This window comes from Drosophila pseudoobscura, chromosome X (assembly GCF_009870125.1).
Source record: "Drosophila pseudoobscura strain MV-25-SWS-2005 chromosome X, UCI_Dpse_MV25, whole genome shotgun sequence".
Lineage (NCBI taxonomy): Eukaryota > Metazoa > Arthropoda > Insecta > Diptera > Drosophilidae > Drosophila > Drosophila pseudoobscura.
The window spans coordinates 39,889,413-39,907,777 of NC_046683.1; the positions used below are offsets into that span (position 1 = coordinate 39,889,413).

The window sequence follows — 18,365 nt, forward strand, 5'->3', positions numbered from 1 at the left end:
GGCAGAAGGGAGTGGGACGTGGGAAGTGGAGAGTGGCGAGTGGAGAGTGGCGAAGGGCAGAAGGGCCAAGAGGATGGTCCATTCATTGTCTATGTGCGTGCGCTTTGCCTTAAATGTCAATTATTTCACGCTTATTAGATTTTTGATGGCCTTCATCATGCGACAACGACACAGACGATGGCTGATGCGATGATGATGATGGGCCAGCAATGGCCATGTCGAGAAAGCAGACAGCACGAAAAAGGAGAGTCGCAACGCAGATACACAGATACATATATGTACACTCCATATACAGGCGGAAGTACTGCTTCTTTTTTTGTATTTTACGGCCTTTTAATGCGATCTTTACGCGAGTGTGTGACAAAGATCTAGCATCTGGCCAAAAGCAGACACAATCCGTCAGATGCGTACCGTCTAGACGGCCAGTGACAGAAGAGACAATGTCTGAATAGCAGACTCGATATCGTGGCAGACCAGACCACACCAGACCATGGTAGGGGATCAAGTGGGTCAGTCGGTGACGATTGGTCTCTCTCTCCCCTCTCCCCTCTCCCCTCGCACTCTTCTTTTCTCCGATGTGAGAGATCTTTGAGATCAAGATCACTCTGCAAGACACTTCTCTTTTTTGGAGTAGGGTGTGGCGTCTCTTCAGGGGATCAAATCAGTTCAAGATCCCATTCAAATCACGATCGAATCTCTCTCTGATCCAATCGTCATCTCCATTCCGAGATCCCCTTCTGGATCATCATTCTGTTACTCTTTTTTGTCTTCAAAAAGAGGAAAGCAGAGAGGCGATCAAATATTAAAATCAGGTCAAGATCATTTATTCGAAAAACGAAACCTAAATGCGTGGGAATCTCTCTTTGTCGCTGCGTTCTCACGCATGAAATGATCGAGAGAATACGAATTTCCACAAGAAAGAGACATTCGAAAAGAGGTTCTTGGATATAGAATGTTGGGCAGCACTTTCTCTCACCATCTACGAGGAGAATCAAAGAGGAAACCATCTGTCAGTAGAAAATATATCCAAGTGGAACCAGGAGAAGGTGCGTCCAGACGGCATCCCATCCTTGAAAATCATTCTTTATTTGGAAAATATTTCGAATAATTTTCGTCTCGTTTCTCTCTTGCGTTCGATGCTTCCGCTTTCGAACTTTAACCAGTTTCCAAACATTTACCGAGCAGATAAAATAAAGAGATTTTCAACAATAAACTAAATTGAGGAGAGGTCGCTCTCTCCCCGCTCTCGTTGGACTCCTCTATCTATCTCTGGAAGGGTAAAGGGGCAAACGGCAGGGGGCAAGGGGCAAGGGGAGACACGTTATAACGTTGTTCCTCGCCAACGTAACGACATTTTGTACGACCCCATTTTCCCCGAAAGTCGTAATAATTTCATGAAAAACGCAGCGAAGCCAACAGCGAGAGCTGCACTTTTTTTTTGGGCGAAGAGATGATGGAAGTGAGGGGAAAAGCGGTGTAGGAAAAGCGATGGCTCGGTGGGTGGGGGGCCCTGGTAATGTGCCAGTAAAAGGTATTTTAACGCTGGAATTCCTCCTATCCCTGCCTCCCCACTGCTCCTCCGCTGCCCCTCTGCTGCTGCAGAATGATTCGAAGGGGAAGGAAGAGCAGGAAAATGAGTCGAAGGAGGGGCAAGGAGTTTTCCTCTTTGTCATGAAAAATAACTTCGCTTCGTTGAAATGACAGTCACGATTCTGTTGCTTTTTTTTCTCGCTCGCTCTTTTTTTCGGTGAAACTTTTGCGTTGTCTGCGTTTTTTTTTTCGTTTCGTTTCGTTCCTTTATGATTTCCATTCTTCATGCTAGATTTCCTTCGTGTTGTGTTGGACAGTGTAACAGACTTGTTCGCGGACGGGGAGAAGGGCTGCCGGGACGGGGGACCGGGGACGGGGGATGCTGACTAAATGAAAGATGATGAATTTATTAAATTCCCCTGTCCGCCCCATGGGACGGGTGCCGCGGGATGGGAGAGCGGGTGCCCGCTCAGCATACAGCAGTGTCTAAGCAACGGAGAGGGAGAAAATGGGGCACAATTGGTGGGACAAGGGGATGTCATTCGACGAGCAACAATTTGGAGGAAACGGGATATATTGAGGCAGGGTCCTACTCTTTCATGTCGCCATTGGGAACGAAATGGGAATGGAACACACGGTAAATTTTTTGTAAATTAAAGAAGGAATCCACCGTTACATGTTCTATGTTCCACTTCCGTTTCATTCTTAGTTGGTTCCAATGCCACGTTGTTCTCTTTTAGCTAAAGAAACGCAATGGGAATGATTTACTTTTGGTCGCCATTTGGTATGAAATGGGAATGAATTAAGGAAGGAATCCACCGTTACACGTTCTATGTGCCGTTTCATTTTTAGTTGGTTCCAATGCCACCTTGCTCTCTTTCAGATTAAATAATGCAATGGGAATGAATTATATTTTTGGCTTCTCTTTCATTATCTGTGTGTATTTTTCTTCATTTCATTCCATTCACTTCAAGGAACCATTACCGTTTATTTCATTCCCAGTATTCGCTTTCATTGCTTGGTATTCTTTCGCATTCATTCCATGCGTTCCGTACTCATTTCACTCCCATGTGGTCCCCATTCCCCATTTATTCTCCATCCTGTTCCATTGCAATTAATTGCTTGTTCATCTTCATTTCATTTCACTCTCATTTTTGTTCTCTTTACGGACATTTTCCTACTCTATTATCCATTGCTTCCTATCCCTATTCCCATTCTCATGCTCGTGAGAGTGACTATTCCTCTCTCTCAAGAAATACGACTTCAAGATTGACAAACTTTGTTCCAAAAGTATTCCACCATCCCCTCGCCCAATTCCATAATTCCAGGAAGAAAGAAAACCAGAAAAAACTTTCGCTGTCGTCTCTTTCGTGTGTCTTTCCACACGATGCCCCCACAAATTCTTTTCCATAAACTTTTCCGAGAGGCACAAAATTACAGGTGGTGGTGGCGCCTCCATCCTCCATCCTTTTTTTGGGGCATGCAACCTCTTGGTAAACTTCGGCTGCTAATAAAGAATGTAAATGGAGCAAATTGCTCGGCCGAAAGGTGAAATTTCATAAATTTCATGAAAGAGAAACACACGATGAAGGCCCAAGGAAACAGCGGAAAGGCCCAGCAGCAGCATCCGAGCATCCAGCATCTCTTGCTTAACTTTGGTCAAACAATCGTAAAAATTGCGCTGTGTCATTAATCTGAAGACCTACTATGGGTGTGTCCCATTCCGCTCGTTCCGCCGGCTGTTTTCTCTCTCCCTCCCTGTTTCCCTGTAATCTGTGTGTGCCACAGGGTCGAAAGAAGTTTCCATCTCCCCCACAAATCCCAATTGTTGGATGTTATAAAAGCGTTTAGTCTTAATTGTTTGGCGCTGCTTCTTTTTCTTTTCCTTTGGTTCGGCTTCTGGTTTTATTTTGTTCAGCAACAGCTTGAATACTCTTTTCTAAAACTAGACGGTACTCCTCACGTGATTAGTGTGATTCTTTGTTTCATTCGACATTCGAAGCATTTCGACTCATTCCAGTCAGCCCTATTTCATGGATCGCCTTTCCTTTCATTCCAAGAATGAAATGGAATTCCATTCCCCATGTTTCCCTTTAGGCCACATGCTATACTTCGATCGGTCGGTTATGCAGCAGCTCTCCTCGGTCTGCGCTTGATAGGGGGAATTATTCTTCAGGGTATTCCTCGCTTCATATTGGGGGACTCTCTTTTCTTCTTTTGTATCCAAATGTTTCTTGGGAGCGTTAAAGGTTATTGCTTTTGTTCAAACGATTTGTTTCTCGCTGAAGTTTTCCTTGGTTTCGTAACCCCCCATTTGACGCTCTGTCATCGTAAAAATTCGAAAAATCAAAACCGAAACTGAGCGGCCGATGGCATCTTTGGGGGGAAAACGCTTTTTTAATGACCGAAATATTAAAACAAAAGGTGAGACCCATCGGAATACCTTTTCGGGTCGGAACCTTTTCTTTATGGTACCCCACCCCCCACCCCCCCGGGTCTTATGACACTTTTCTTAGCCGTAATGAAAAATTAAATTAATGAACGCACATTTGTGTGTCGTCTGGCCCTCATTTGGGGGCACTGCCACTCCTTCTCCTGCCGTTCGGGGGCCCCCAAATTAATTTGGCAATTGCAATAAAACTTTTTCAGCAACAGATTCTGGGCCATTATTCTACCTCTCGAGGATTGCCCGAGGACCATGTTCTGGTAATAACCAAAGCCATTAAATAAATTAGTCAAATTCCTTTCGATATTTGGGGCGCCCCAACCCCTGCCCCAACCCCTGCCCCAACCCTAGCCCCTGCCAAAGGCTTCTGCTCAGGGAGTCCTTAAAGAGCGGGAGAGCGAGAACAGATTGAATGCCACATAAATTCCGAGATGATTCCGAGGCGGCGGCAGTCGAGGAACGTGCAATAATTGCACTTTGACACGCGGCGGTGGCAGGGTTTCAGGGGTGGAAAACGGGAGACAATGCAACAGCCCCAACGAGGGTTCGAGACTGCAGTCTGCCGTCGTCCTGTGTGCTGTTCTTCCCTCCGAAGGACACACTAATAAATCCTTGTCACAATATCCTTTTGTTTTGGGCAATCTTTTTTCACTTGAGCGAGAGGAACAGCAGCAGGAGGCAGGCGGCAGGCGGCAGGAGCGAGCGGGCACCACCATCCTTTTGCTGAATTTACAGCGTGGCAATAATTCAAAACACATTCGTCCGCTGAATGACAGAGACAGAGAGACAGAGAGACGGAGAGACGGACAGCGACAGCGATACAAAATGGAAGGGAGAGCTCTGCAATGATTAAGGTCCTGTCGGCACGCACAATGCCAGATGCCGTACGATAGAATACCAGCCTCATTCCCCTTTTATTTCAATCATAATTACTTGTATCTAACGCGTATGAGCATCCCATTCCTCTCGTTCAAGGATGCTGCCATCAGGGAGATACAGAGGCAGAAAGAGAGAGTGCGGGACGCAAGCACAGCTCCCTGGATCACTTGGACGAGCTGCAGCTCCACTCACGTGGAACGATGAACCCCGGGTATTCTAGGTTGAGTCCTGTTCTAGTGGACACGGAAGGGCGCTATGCATCACTTGGGCAACTCTTCCATGGAAACTGTAAGAAAAAACAGATCACTTATTCGCCGTCTCTTACCGTCTTCTCTTGCAGGAGATCGCCCCAAGATCACAGGCCCCGAGAGTCCCAGCCCCCGCTCTATCGTTCTCAGCGAGTAAAAGATAGCCGAGGATGATAGCCGGACAGAAGGAAACCATTCAAGGAATGCAATTGCTTGAATGAAAAACAGAAAAGAGAATCCCGTATCCCCAGAAAGGAGACCAACCCAAGTCAAAGAATGGGGGGCATGCTGCACGGGGAGAAGGGAAAGGTTTAACAATATAAAATGCCACATTTCAGAGTTGACTTCGACCTCGGGAGAGGGAGGCATGGTGCATGGTTGGGTGGGCATCTCTCTCGCACTCACTTTCTCCCAATATCTTTTGCTCTAGAGAAGGGCGCATACTTCTGGGATACTTGAACTTTTTGTGTGTGTTTGTGTTGCCTGCCTCGCCCATTCCTCGTGGCCTCCATGCCTCCATGCCTCCATGCCTCCATGCCACCCTGCCTCACTGTTCTTCCTTGTATCGTGTATCTTCAAGTGCACGAAAATATATATGTATATATATCTATGTATGTATCTATACTTGTGTGTACTTATGCTTTTCCTTACTCCTCGCCTGCTTGTGTGCTTAATTCCATTTTCATTTTCATTTGCAGACAACATTCACACAGACACGGAGAGATCTCTTGGAGAACACAGAAACAGAAGAGAACTCCCTTCGGGGGGGTGGGGGGTATGTTTTGTTTGAGTTTTCCCAAAAGGAAAACCCCCTCCTCCAGTGCCACACATACCTTCCGCCCCCCCCCCCCCCCCCTGCCCCCCTGTAGTTGCAAAAAGGCATTTCCTATGCTTGTCTTCGAGGCAAACAGCAGGAGGCACGGGAGGCGAGGGTGGACGCATGTGGCAGGCTCCCACCAGAGCCCTGGGAAATGGGTCAAACACACAATTTAATTGCCCAGAAAAATATGAATTCAATTCAAATGCAAATTCAAGAACGCAACATTCAAAGTGGACTCCGAGCCACCAGATCTCCGAGGAAGCGAGAGGATCTTTCTTCGATCCGCAGAGAAAGAAGGAGATATCCAAGTGCCCAGCACGTAGAGCATCCCACAGATCTAATACTGAAGGTATTCCAACCCATCTTTAGTGTGTATAAAGTGGATGAAAGGAAGAGTTTCTGGGGTATCGCTAGAGTACGTTTTGGTTCTTTTTTGGGGCAACTTTTCAGCATTGCTTATCGAGCTTCTGCCTCATCTTTGGGGCGTTCTTTTGAGCACCTCTTGGGCATTCCCTTTGGGCTAAGGAGTCCCCCAAAACATTCTCCATGAAAGAGTATTCGTTTGGGTATTATATACAGAATCATTAGGCTCTTTTTTGACCCTCTTTTACTTAATTCCGAATTACAATTAATTTCTAAATCAGAAATAACAAATTAAAACCCATGCTTAATTATGATGGATTGTACAGATCGTAAAGAGCTAAATTGTTTTGCATAACTTTTGCTCATTGCCGGTCGTTCGCTCATCCGCAAAATCATGTCCAAAACGGTGCCGTGCCCCCCAACCCCCCAACCCCGCGATCTGCCATGCGGCCTCCCAATAGATGGATCCCCCACCTGATGATCGCATCGCTAGAGCCAGTGCTGGAGCCAGGGGCCCATCGTTGTTCTCCGTCGGAATCCGGAATCCGGAATCCGGAAGTCGGCGAATCGTCGCTCGGCGGTCGTCGTTGGTCGCTCAATTATTTGACGATTTTCATGGCTTGTTAGATCCAAAGAGACCCAGAGAGATCTTTCCGCTTGAGTGCCCTCTCGCCTCATCCCCCCTCGCCCTCGTATCCCCCGATGAGAGCGAGAACAAATCTCAGCTTATTTTTTATATATATAAATAATTTATTAATAAGAAGAAATAATACACCCAGGCTGTCGGCGGAGCTTGGGGATTAATCTGTATTTTATTTTCGTATTTTCTGTGTTTTTGTGCCTTTTGTTAATTGCGCTTTGAGGCCCAAAGAAGCCATCATACAGCGGAGGAGGAGGAGGAGTCGGTGGGAAGAGGGCAGGCGGGTTCATGAATAGCTGATGAATAGTCGAACGAACCGAATGATCGATCGATGAGTGGAGTGGAGTGGAGTGGAGTGAGGGGAGGCCTGCGGCCTGACATCATGCAAGAACCAAGAGGCAACACCAGATCGTATGTCTAAAAATATGCGATCTATACGATCCCAAGGGAAAGGATAGATGCATCCATCGATGGATAGACCATAGAATAATCTTCCAGGGACAAGTCCCAGAGCAACCGAAGAATGGAAGAATTTTCAAAGGGTCAGGTGCCAGATTTAGGGGACAATAAACCCCACGAATGTCGTGCATCTCAATGGGAACCTCTGCGGGTGGATACATAGCTCATTTTCTGCATCGCTCCTTCCCCGAAACTCTGTGCATTCCAATTTGACTTCCTTAAACAATTATCACTAGTACAACAGTGAGAACTCTCTCGTACACACGGCCACACCCACACCCACATGAGGAAGGGGGCGGGACCCCGTTGCGCCCCTCTGGGACCCCTTCGGATCGTAAATCATTTGCGAGGTGTGAAATTATAAATAGTTCCCGTTCCTCTGACATTTAAATGCGATTGTCAGTCAATGCCTGGCGACCCCTCCACACAGCCCAAAGCCCACAGCCCACAGCCTCTGCCACTTCCCCGCTCTCGGCCACCCTCCTGCCCCTCAAGGGGGCGCGTGGGCGCCTCTTGCAAATGAATTTATGACAAGAAAACGAAAGAGAGAGGTAGAGGGAGAGGGAGAGGGAGAGGGAGAGGGAGAGGGAGAGACGTTCAATTCAATTTCAGATTCATAATACCGGATTCCCAATAAAAATCGGAATATGGAATACCGATGCGTGCGGCGCGGGACGCCCACACAGTGGCTGCCAAAAGTGTCTGCCAGATGGGGCTACCAGAAGCGTCTGTCGCTATGTCTATATCTGTATCTCCACTCCGAATATCTATCCTCGTAGCACTCCTCTAAATGTACTCCCCACACGCGTATGAGCATCTCTCTCTCTCTCTCTATCTCTCCCTCGAAGTTCCATTTGTATCTTTTGTACCTGAACCCGTATCTGTGTGCCTCCATGTACGCTGTGTGCTGCGTGCTGTATCTGTATCTGTACATCCATCAAATTGTGAGTCATAAGTGGCAGGGCACTTCCGCCTCCAGAGTTCAAGAAACTCCCAAAACCAAAACCAAAAACCTCATAGCCGTCGGAGATTTTTGTGCTCGGCGGCGATTGCCGAGGTTGATGCCTTGCGGCGGCACTGGGTTTTTTCTCTCTTATTTCTCATTTAATTTTCTTAGATTTCCGAGATCTGTACAGATATTTTGGCCCTGCCTCCGCATCCGCCTCCGCCGCCGGGGCCGCCTCTGGCCGTGACTTTGGGATCCCAAAGCCACCCAAAGAGCTCTTTGAACTGCGCGAATTTTAGAGGCCGGCCTATGTGCTATCCCCACATCACTGCTGTTTCAAATTGCTGAGATTCCGCTGAGAGGAAGAGTGTCTCTTCTGGGACTAAACGCAGATGAGGCGATGCCCGAGAGAGTTCCAGCAGGTGCCTCGAAGATACCCAAACGCTATCCGAGATATGTATAAGCGGAGAGATTCCTAGGATATATTAATACATTGCTCATAGATTGCCCCACACAATAACCCATGGATAAGCACGTTTTTCGGTGTCTTTGAGAACACTTTTCAATGGATTTTTTTGTAATAATGTCCTAATAAATACCGTATATATTTGATACCATTCGTGAGGCATCAAAGAGATGCCCAAAATATACCCTGGCGAAGCCTGGCCTTCTCTTCGAAAATTCTTATATTTTTCGGGTTGTCTCTTTCTGAAGGATCTTCCACTTGTTCCACGCTTGTTATTCTGATGATGCCCTTTCCTTCGCAGTACATTAACGCACGTCTGAAATACTCGCTCCACGCCACGATATTCACGATATTATCGATACATGTGATATCGATATTTTATTTGGTCAAAGGAAGTCATGAAATAAAAGTCAAATCACGTAAAAAAACAAAATATATATAGACGAACAATCGTTGAGCCAAAAATTAAAAACAAGTGTGCCTTGTAACGCTTCCCTTGGCTTATTCTCTGTTAAATTCCCACTTGATTTTGCTTTTCGTGAGTCCGAACATCAAACCATATCTCCCGAACGGAGGGAGTTATTTCGTTAAAATTTACTTCAAGTTTCCTGTGTGTTTTCGCCAGTGGTGAGATGTGCGATCTGTGGAACACCCTTATAGTGGGCTTAGTGACATCCTCGTTGGGGCTGGCTGTCTATTTCGTAATGCGGCGCCGTCGTAATCGTCTGTACAGGTGACTCTCCAAGCGCCCCAAGCGCCCCAGCGCCCAAGCGGCCAAACGCTTTCCGCAACCCTTTCCGGACTCTCTGACAATCGCACCCGTTTCCGTTTCATCCTACAGGAGCGCTGTGGTGCCCTATGGCCCACGCGCTGTGGTGCCCTATGGCCCACTCGCTGTGGTGCCCTATGGCCCACGCGCTGTGGTCCGCGTGGAGATTGCCCAACCGGACCCCTTTGAGACGGAGGAGCAGAGGGCCATGCGGGCCTATCTGAAGACGCAGGCGCGCTATATCCACTATCCGCCGGTAGATATGGGATTCGGAACGATGCCGCTGGTGTACCAGTACCAGATGTTGGTCATTTTCCGGCTGCAGGGCATGTACCGCGATGGGATGCTCTTCCGTGATGGCGTGGCCTACATCCGATGGCCCCGTCGCTGAGCGCTAAAGCAGCAATCAATATAGTTATATTCAATAAAAGGCATGGTGTTATATTACATGGCTACTAATATCCTTTTAATTGCCACAAGAATGCGGCAGCAAATGTGCTCCTTGCATGACAAAACCCCATTAAGTCCGTGCCCCACAATCGAAAATCGTCTCACGTTCCCAGCGAGGGAGAGAGCGAGAGAGAGAGTATTGTTTGTCACACAAAATTAGCGTCCAAGTGGCATGAATCGAGCAGTAGAAGGAGGAGAAGAGGTGGAGATCCTGCGAGATTGCCTCCTGGGAACATCATTTATCAATGTATCAATTGTGCGGCAGCAAATCGCCATCCTGACAGTTTGACAACACAAAGAACAAAGCCATCAGAGAGGCACTGCCACTGGCATGTGGCATGCGGCATGCGGCAGGGAGCAGAAACAGGCAATGCGACGAGGGTTGACACCGGAGACGGGCCGACAGTTTCCATGTTGATATCAGATTTTACACAGATTTTCCAGCAGAGATTTTCCACGAGCAGAAGGGGAGTGCGGGGGGTGTGATAATTACGGCTGTGCCCCACTCTTTGCGAGAGTGATGATTGCTGCAACGATTCCTAGCGATGGGAATCGAAAAGCCTGCTCCTGAGATGCCTATAAAGATATAAGGACGCTGCGAATCGGTTCCAAGACCCGGGGGGGTCGGCTCAAGAGGCTGGATAGCCTATGGATAATCCACACATAGATCGAAGCCACAAAGAAAGATTCTGGAAGGAATTAAATTATTATTAATTGCAAGGCTGTTCCTCAAGGTATGTATATTTATACTCTGAATTGGATGGAGTAGTATGTATGTCATCACCTTGTCCTCATATTTGCGTAGCATTTGCTCTTTCTCTCTCTAACACAAGCCTCCATTTGTGTTCCTCCTGCTCTTTTTTAACTGTTCTCTCTCTCCCTATCTCTCTCCTAAAATCTGATGATTTTGCCATTAAATGCTGTAAAAACTGCAGGCAGGCCTCGAAAGTGAAATGATCTTGCGCCTCCCCCCCCCCCCCCACTCTTTGGACATTCTTTCATTTATTTGACATTTCAATGACATTTTATCACACTTTACTGCTCTTGCCTCCCCTTCTATTCCACGACTACTCTACGGCAACGGTACTTGAATCGTACAATATATTTTTGTTTGGCTCTCTTTGCTCCTCTGGCACCACACACTCTTGCTGTTGTTGTTGCTGCTGTTTTAGTTTTTGCAGTTCGTTGTTTGGGTTTTTTGTTATTGTTTGGTGCCTTGCACACACACACACACACACACACACACACACACACACACACAGGTTTTGAGTTTGAGTTTCCAAGTGCGGTCGTGTTTGCAAGCGAGCTCCGAGTTTTCTACAAACAAAATCCGTATCACGCCTGGAATCAAAACAGAAGACGGTTCAAGACAGGCTTTCAGCGTCCCGTACTCACTGCGCATGGTGGCTGGCGGCGGAGATTTCCCAGTTGGTTGCAGGGGCAAACGCAGACGAGCAGATAGGCCCGGGGGGGGTGATCGTTGGTTTTGGCGCATTTCTCCATCCATCGTGTTGGTGGTAGGAAAAATAAAAACAACTTTCACTCAAATCGCTTCACTTGCCTCGATTTGTATTCACGGATCAGCTGACCGAGCAGAGGTGCTTACAGCCAGGAGTTGCCGGACACCGTAGGACAGTCATAGGGTTGCCAGATCGGCCAACCAGTTTGAAAGTTGAGCGCCAACCGGAAAATCGCGCGGGCCCCAAATTTTAAATTTTAAATTTCAAATTTCAAATCGAGTATTTGGCAAGTACAAACAGGAAGAATGGAGGAGGAGGAAAAGCGGGTCTTTGAGAGGAGAACTAGCCTGCAGCGTTCCCCACCACAGTGGCAGACGCCCCGAGGCATTTGGCCCAGGGAGCAGGCAGTTGAGAAGCCGGCCCAGCTAAGCCGTGGTACCGGAACTCCACTTAAGGCGCCCCTTAGAGTGCTGCCAGCACTGACTGTGTCTGCACCAGCAGAAGTCCCTGTCAATCCCTTTGACTTCAGCGGTGCTTCCACAGACAAAAGCGGCACAGGACCAAAGGCCGAAGGAGATCTGCGGGCGATCCTGGCTTCGCTGGTAGAAAAGTCGACGGAATTGTCGAAGATGCTGAGGGACGCCCGTTATCTCAACAAAGAGATGAAAGAGTTGGCGCAGAACGTGGTGAGGATGCAAAAGTCCGCGCTTCACAGCTTCGACGCGAAGTTTCAGAGGAAGGAGAGGGTGGAGCGGCGTGATCAGGAGACGCAGTGCTCCCCTCAACACGATGCGCCGAAAAGGAAGCTGGACAAGCCGACGAGGAGCTCGCCGAAGCGGAGAATCAATATGAGCGGCCATCCCACGTTGCAGTCCCACGAACAACCGGCAAGGAAGACCGAATCAGCTGCACCTACCGAAGGTGAATGGGAGAAGGTGAAGAGCAGAGCGCACATCCGGAAGCCTAGGCCCCGTCCGGATGTTATTATCATCGAGCCAAAAGGGGAAATGACTTACGCGGAGATCCTTAACCTCGTCACCCGCAACCAGAGCGAGAAGATGAAGAAGGTAGGCGAGCTATTATTTGCTTGCCGGCGACCCTTGCGACGAAGGCGCTATCCGTTGGTAAGGTTAAAGTGGCATGGTCCGTTTGCCGCATACGGGAGCGAAATCTGCCGTTAAAGTGCTTCAGGTGTCTTGAGATCGGCCACGTTGCACTTAATTGCAAAAGCTCTGTAGACAGAAGCGGGTGGTGCTTCCGCTGTGGGTCTGAGGAGCACAAGATAAGCGACTGCCACAATGAGGCAAAATGCTTCCTTTGTGTCGGAAAGGGTAAGCCCCACTCACACGTAGCCGGTAGCCACAGGTGCCCAATGGCACCCAAAGAGAAGGCAAGTCAATACGCTGGACATGGTTAGGTTTTACCAAATAAACCTAAACCATTGCGAGGCTGCCACAGATCTGCTCGCTCAGTCCGTGCGTGACATGAGAACGGACGTTGCAATAATTAGCGAACCATACATTTCCCCCGAGGATGGATTCTGGGTCCAAAGCTCTTCAGGAAAAGCAGCAATATGGGCTTGCGGTAAGCCTCCTCTGCGGCCCTCAGCGTGCGCTATGTTCCGACATTTCGTCAGGGCAAAACTGGGGAACTTATGGATTTATAGCTGCTATCTCCCCCCAAGTTTGAGCCGTCATAGCTTCGCTGCAGCGATGGACGAATTGGCCGACGACGCCAGGCACCACACACCAAATGTGATTGCTGGCGACTTCAATGCTTGGGCCCAGGAGTGGGGCAGCGACATCTCCAGAAGCAGCAGCTCGGACGCCATATACAAGGGACACGCACTGCTTGAGGCCTTCGCTGCGTTGGACGTAGCATTGCTGAATCAGGGGACCGCGAATACCTTCAACAGGGGTGGCTCTGGGTCAGTCATCGACCTTACATTCGCCTCTAGTAGCCTTTCCCCTCTGTCCACCTGGCGCCTGGGGAACCACTATACGGCCAGCGACCACGAGGCAGTGGTGTTCTCGATAGGCGGAGAAGGTGGTTGCAGACTGACCAGGGCAACGCAGACAAGCCGGAGAGCAGCCTACAATCCCGAATCAATGCGGATTCCAAGGTTCTTGGAGGCGCTGAGGAATATGGAGGTCGGAGGCTCAGCTCAACAGATGGTCGACCAGCTACTGGAGTCCCTACTGCTCGCATGCGATGCCAGTATGAGTCGCAAGAGGCCATTCAAGGGTAAGCAATCGCCGACCTATTGGTGGAATGACGAGATCCAGGAGGCCAGACGCACTTGCCTGTCAGCTAGAAGGCTATATCAACGGGCTCGCAGAAGGAGTGGCACTAGCTGGCCAAGGCTACAGGCGGAGTACTGCGGAGCTAGAAAAGCCCTAAAGAACGCCATCAAGAAGAGCAAGAGGGAGTGCTTCCTGCAGCTTTGCAACTCAGCCGAGAAGGATCCGTGGGGACGTGCCTACAAGACGGTAATGAAGCGAATTCATGGCAGCAACGCGGGGTTGCCGTCTGACCCAGACCAGTTGCGGACGATTGTTGATGCATTGTTCCCATCCGGGACTCACGGTCTGGCCAACAGTGCCGTCGCACACCAGCCTGCATATTCGGTCGAACCGGTTACGGAGGACGAAATCGTCGCCCTGGCCCAGAGCTTAAAGGCCAAGAAGGCTCCAGGCCCTGATGGAATCCCCAACCGTGCGGTAAAACTGGCGATGGCACACAACCCGCACGAGTTTGCTAAGGCATTCACGCAGTGCCTGCGGGAAGGACTATTTCCGCCGCAGTGGAAGTTGCAACACCTGGTGCTCTTGCCAAAGCCAGGATTGCTTAATCGACTCGCTGGGGAAGACTCTGGAACAGATAATCCGTAGAAGACTGGACAACGCCGTCGAGGGTGCTGGGGGACTTTCACCAAACCAATACGGCTTCAGGAGTGGGAGGTCAACGGTGGACGCCATATTCAGGGTAGTTGACATAGTCTCCAAGGCAGTGGAGGGAACTCGATGGAAGGGCGGCAAGAAGGAATACTGCCTGATTGTCACCCTAGACATCAGGAACGCCTTCAATTCGGTGAAGTGGGAGTGCATCCTGGACTCACTGAACCGGCGCGGTGTACCCCAATACCTACAGGCAATAGTACGGAGCTACTTCGAGGGGAGACTGCTGGAGTATAATACGGCGGCCGGCGCGCAGACTCACGGCATAACGGCAGGCGTTCCCCAAGGATCAGTGATGGGTCCCCTATTATGGAACATTGCCTACGATGGAGTCATGAGATTAGCTCTTCCAGGTGGATGTCAGCTAACCTGCTACGCAGATGATGTCGCCCTGACGGTGGTGGCCAAGCACCTGGACGTCGTCGAAGCAAATTGTGACACCGCAATCCAGCTGATTGCAGACTGGCTCCGCTCTGCGGGACTAGAGCTAGCCGCTCATAAAACCGAGGCAGTATTGGTGAGCACCCGTTCGACTGTGGAGACCGCTCACACCAGGGTTGGCGACCAGAGACTATCGTCGAAACGAGCCATTCGGTATCTGGGCGTGATGATCGACACCAGGCTCAGTTTCCGTGAACACCTATGCTACGTCCAGGAGAAAGCGGCAAACACGAGTCGGGCGCTGTTCCGAATACTGCTGAACACCCGTGGCCCGAAGCAGGAGAGGAGGATTCTGCTGACCAGTGTAGTCCGCTCAGCCATGACCTACGCAGCAGACGTATGGGCGGATGGAATTAAAGTTGCCAGCTACGCTAGGGGCGTAAAAGCCACTCATCGCCTCTGCGCGCTCCGGATCTGCTGCGGCTTTCGGACCATATCCGACGACGCTGCCCTAGTCCTGGCGGGTGTCCTTCCAATTGACCTTCTGGTTCTTGAGGAGAGGGCCGTGGCCGAAGCCATCCGGGCCGGCGCGGCAAGGAGAGACGCGCGCAAGCAGGCCCGTGAAGGAAGCCTCAGAGCATGGCAAAGCCGCTGGGACGGCTCCGATAAAGGACGGTGGACACACCGCCTGATTCCGGATGTCCGATATTGGAGCGGCAGGCGACACGGTGTGGTCAATTTCCATTCCACACAGCTTCTGAGCGGACACGGCTGCTTCAGCCATTACCTTTGGAGGTTCGGCCACGAGGACTCGCCGAACTGCTCGTGGTGCGGCGACGCCACTGAAGACGCTGAGCACATCATTTTTCAATGTGGACGCTTCTCACTTATTAGGGAGGAGTTGTGGCGAGCCGCCGGCGGGCAGCTCACGCAGAACAACCTGATCGAGGCGATTGTGGAAGACCCCATGGTATGGTCGGCCTGGAGCAACTTTGCAGCCGGCGCCATGAAGGAGCTGCGTAGGTGCGAGCGCCGAAGGAACGAGAGTGGCTAGGAGGAACCATGGTCCCTGCGAAGCAATGCTTTGCGGCCGTCCCGCAGAGACCCGGAACTTCCTGCCGGTCTTTCCAACTCAATACAGCTCCCTGTCTAGCTTTAGTAAAGTCCCAGGCTTATAAAAATTTTATAAAATTAAGAGTTAATACAGAATAAAAAAAAAAAAAAGAAAGAAAAACACACACACACACACTCGCACTCGCACTCGAACTAGAGATAAGAGGCCTCTCATCGCGGTCGCGGAGAGTGTGGACCGTTCTCTTTCCTCCCTCTTCTCATTTGAATGCAGTTCGGTCGCCGCCCGCAGCTCGTGGGCTGCACTTCGTGGCTCGGGCTCGGGCTCGGGCTCGGTCTCGGGTACCATTTGGGGGTTTCGTTTCGCCTCGCGCGACACGCATTTTCAGAGTTTATTAAATACGTCTCTCGCGAGTCACGAGTGCGAGTCGCGACGCCACGCAATGCTTGCCCTTGGCTCATCGGCAGGGGACGGGATGGCCAGGCGTGGGAGCGTGTGAGCGTGGGAGCGGGGGAGCGGGGAGCGGGTGGCTTGAGGTAATGACTGCAGGCGGACCGAAGGCAGGCGCGTGTTAATGTTTGGTCTTCAATTTGGCTTCGATTATTCGTTGGGCGTTTGGTGGCAAAGGGGGACCTTCGAGTCAATATTTACCCAAAACACAAATACGCGTACGAGTGGCACACTGAAGGTCGCCCCCATGGCCCCGAAGGCCTCAAGCGCGGAATGAATTTTGAGACGAAGATATCGGATTGGAATTGAACAGCGATTGGGGGTCGATTGAGGTGCGATTCTTCTTCAGAGAAAGAATCGCACGTTCGTTGAATACAATTGATTCGCTTCGAAAATGTTCCATACAGAGACCATAAGGGGTTTATTTTTATTTAAAAAAAGAATACAAATACTATCGAATATGTCATCCTATCGGTTTGCACAACTCCATAGCATCCGGTACCCGTGTCAATCCGTGAATGTCTCCCACTGCCTGTCTCAATAAATTTAAGGGTATTAAGTGCAGCGATTCCTATATTTTCCACTCTCTTTCTACACTCCCGCTCTCGCCGATAAACATGTTCGATAATAGCACTCATCGATACAGGACACACAGGAACACACACACCCAAAGCATGTTAGAATGTCATAAAATGCCTTTTGACACTTGCAGACACCGAAATCCGACTGTGCCCCGTCTCTCCCTCACACGTACTCCCCTCGATCTCCTTCTCTGTCCATGCGCTCTCATGCCCCCACTCCGCAGGAGTGGAGCTCTCCCCTGTGGCTGGTTTGACGTTTGGCTGCTGCTGAAATGTCAGCAAAATTTTAACTGGCAATTTGCAACAGAGCGCGAACTTGCCACAGCCCCACCCGCCTGCTCCACCCGCCTTGTTCCGTAGTCCTCCCCGTCCCCGAATGCCCCCACGCATTCGTATCCAAATGGGAATCCCCATCGTCTGCGCCGTCTGTCTGCCACTTTCCCCCACTCTCCGTCGCGTCTCGCATCTCCCTCTGCTGTTATTGTTGTTCTCATGTTGCATGCAACGAGGCACAATATGTTGCCCACCTACCCCATGTCCTACTACTTCGTATCCCCCCCCCCCCTTACCCCTCACCCCTCACCACTCTGCCCATTCCAACGGCCGTCTAGGCGCCTCTTTTGGGCCGCCACTTGAGTTTTTGGCTTTGCTTTTGTTTCACTCGCTCCCTCGCTCCCTCGCTCCCTCTCTCACTCGCACCCTCCTCTCGTGTGGCAAGTGTGGCAAGCATTTACGGGAATGGTGTCAAAATAATTTGGGTTGTCATTTGTTTCCCCTGCCACACCCCCCTACCGCCCTTCTGACGCTTTCTGCTGAAGGTAAAAGTGTTTTTGTTTTTAGCTCTTTTTTTTTTGGTCAGCGAAAAGGCAAAGGCGTGTGGGCAATGGGGGTGCTTGTGGGTCAAGAGGTATGCCATATGGGGGTTAGGGGGGTCCAAGGGTCCGCAGAGGCCTCTAATATTTTCTTTCTGAATTACCAATAGGAAAAAATCGAATAAAGAAGCGAAGGAAAAAGGAAAAGAAGGGGGATGGGAAAGAGGCTTGAACGGGGGGAGTGAAAAGGTCAGTGGAACGGACCTATATATTCCTCAAAATCCAAAAAGAAAAGAAAAATATGGAAAATGTGTGGACAAAATGAAGAAAATTATTCAACTTTTTGTCTCTTTTATTTGAAATTTAAATCCAAGTTTCGCCATTCAATTTCATTTACTTTTCGACTTTCCTGAGACTTTTTCCATCTTCAGTTTTTGTGTGCAGTTTTTTTGAATCCTCATAAATCATTCCATAGAAGAAAGCCATCCTCTGATTGATGCTCCATCGAATGAATCGCTTAAATGTCACTTTGGAGCCAGCAAGGAACCAAGAGGCAATCCCCTCAAAGACCCAAGGAATCTGCCAGCCCCTCCCCCGCCACTCTTCCTCCCCTCGCCTCTGGCCCGACACATCGCC

General features: G+C 49.7%; 1 protein-coding gene and 1 long non-coding RNA gene across 4 annotated transcripts; one reads left to right on the top strand and one right to left on the bottom strand.

Moving 5' to 3' along the window:
* Positions 1-9,186: 9,186 nt before the first annotated feature.
* LOC6902102 (uncharacterized) lies at positions 9,187-10,015 on the top strand. 2 transcript variants are annotated; one of them, XM_002133597.3, is made up of 3 exons: positions 9,187-9,335; positions 9,423-9,530; positions 9,639-10,015. In XM_002133597.3, the coding sequence occupies exons 2-3, from the start codon at positions 9,430-9,432 to the stop codon at positions 9,955-9,957; spliced, it is 420 nt and encodes a 139-aa protein (XP_002133633.1). In that variant the 5' UTR covers positions 9,187-9,335; positions 9,423-9,429; the 3' UTR covers positions 9,958-10,015. The 2 variants fall into 2 exon arrangements, with proteins under 2 accessions (XP_002133633.1, XP_033237605.1); XM_033381714.1 differs by having other exon boundaries at positions 9,219-9,533; positions 9,690-10,015.
* LOC26532150 (uncharacterized) lies at positions 10,009-11,235 on the bottom strand. 2 transcript variants are annotated; one of them, XR_004469752.1, is made up of 2 exons: positions 10,801-11,235; positions 10,009-10,705 (listed from the first exon to the last, which is right to left on the bottom strand). It is a non-coding gene; the product is annotated as an uncharacterized lncRNA (long non-coding RNA). The 2 variants fall into 2 exon arrangements; XR_004469753.1 differs by having other exon boundaries at positions 10,767-11,235.
* Between the last annotated feature and the right edge of the window lie 7,130 nt (positions 11,236-18,365).

Coding starts and splice junctions, on each gene's coding strand:
- LOC6902102 (XM_002133597.3), top strand. CDS start 9,430: ATGTGCGATCTGTGGAACACCCTTATAGTGGGCTTAGTGACATCCTCG. Junction 9,531..9,638: donor CGTCGTAATCGTCTGTACAG/GTGACTCTCCAA, acceptor TTCATCCTACAG/GAGCGCTGTGGTGCCCTATG.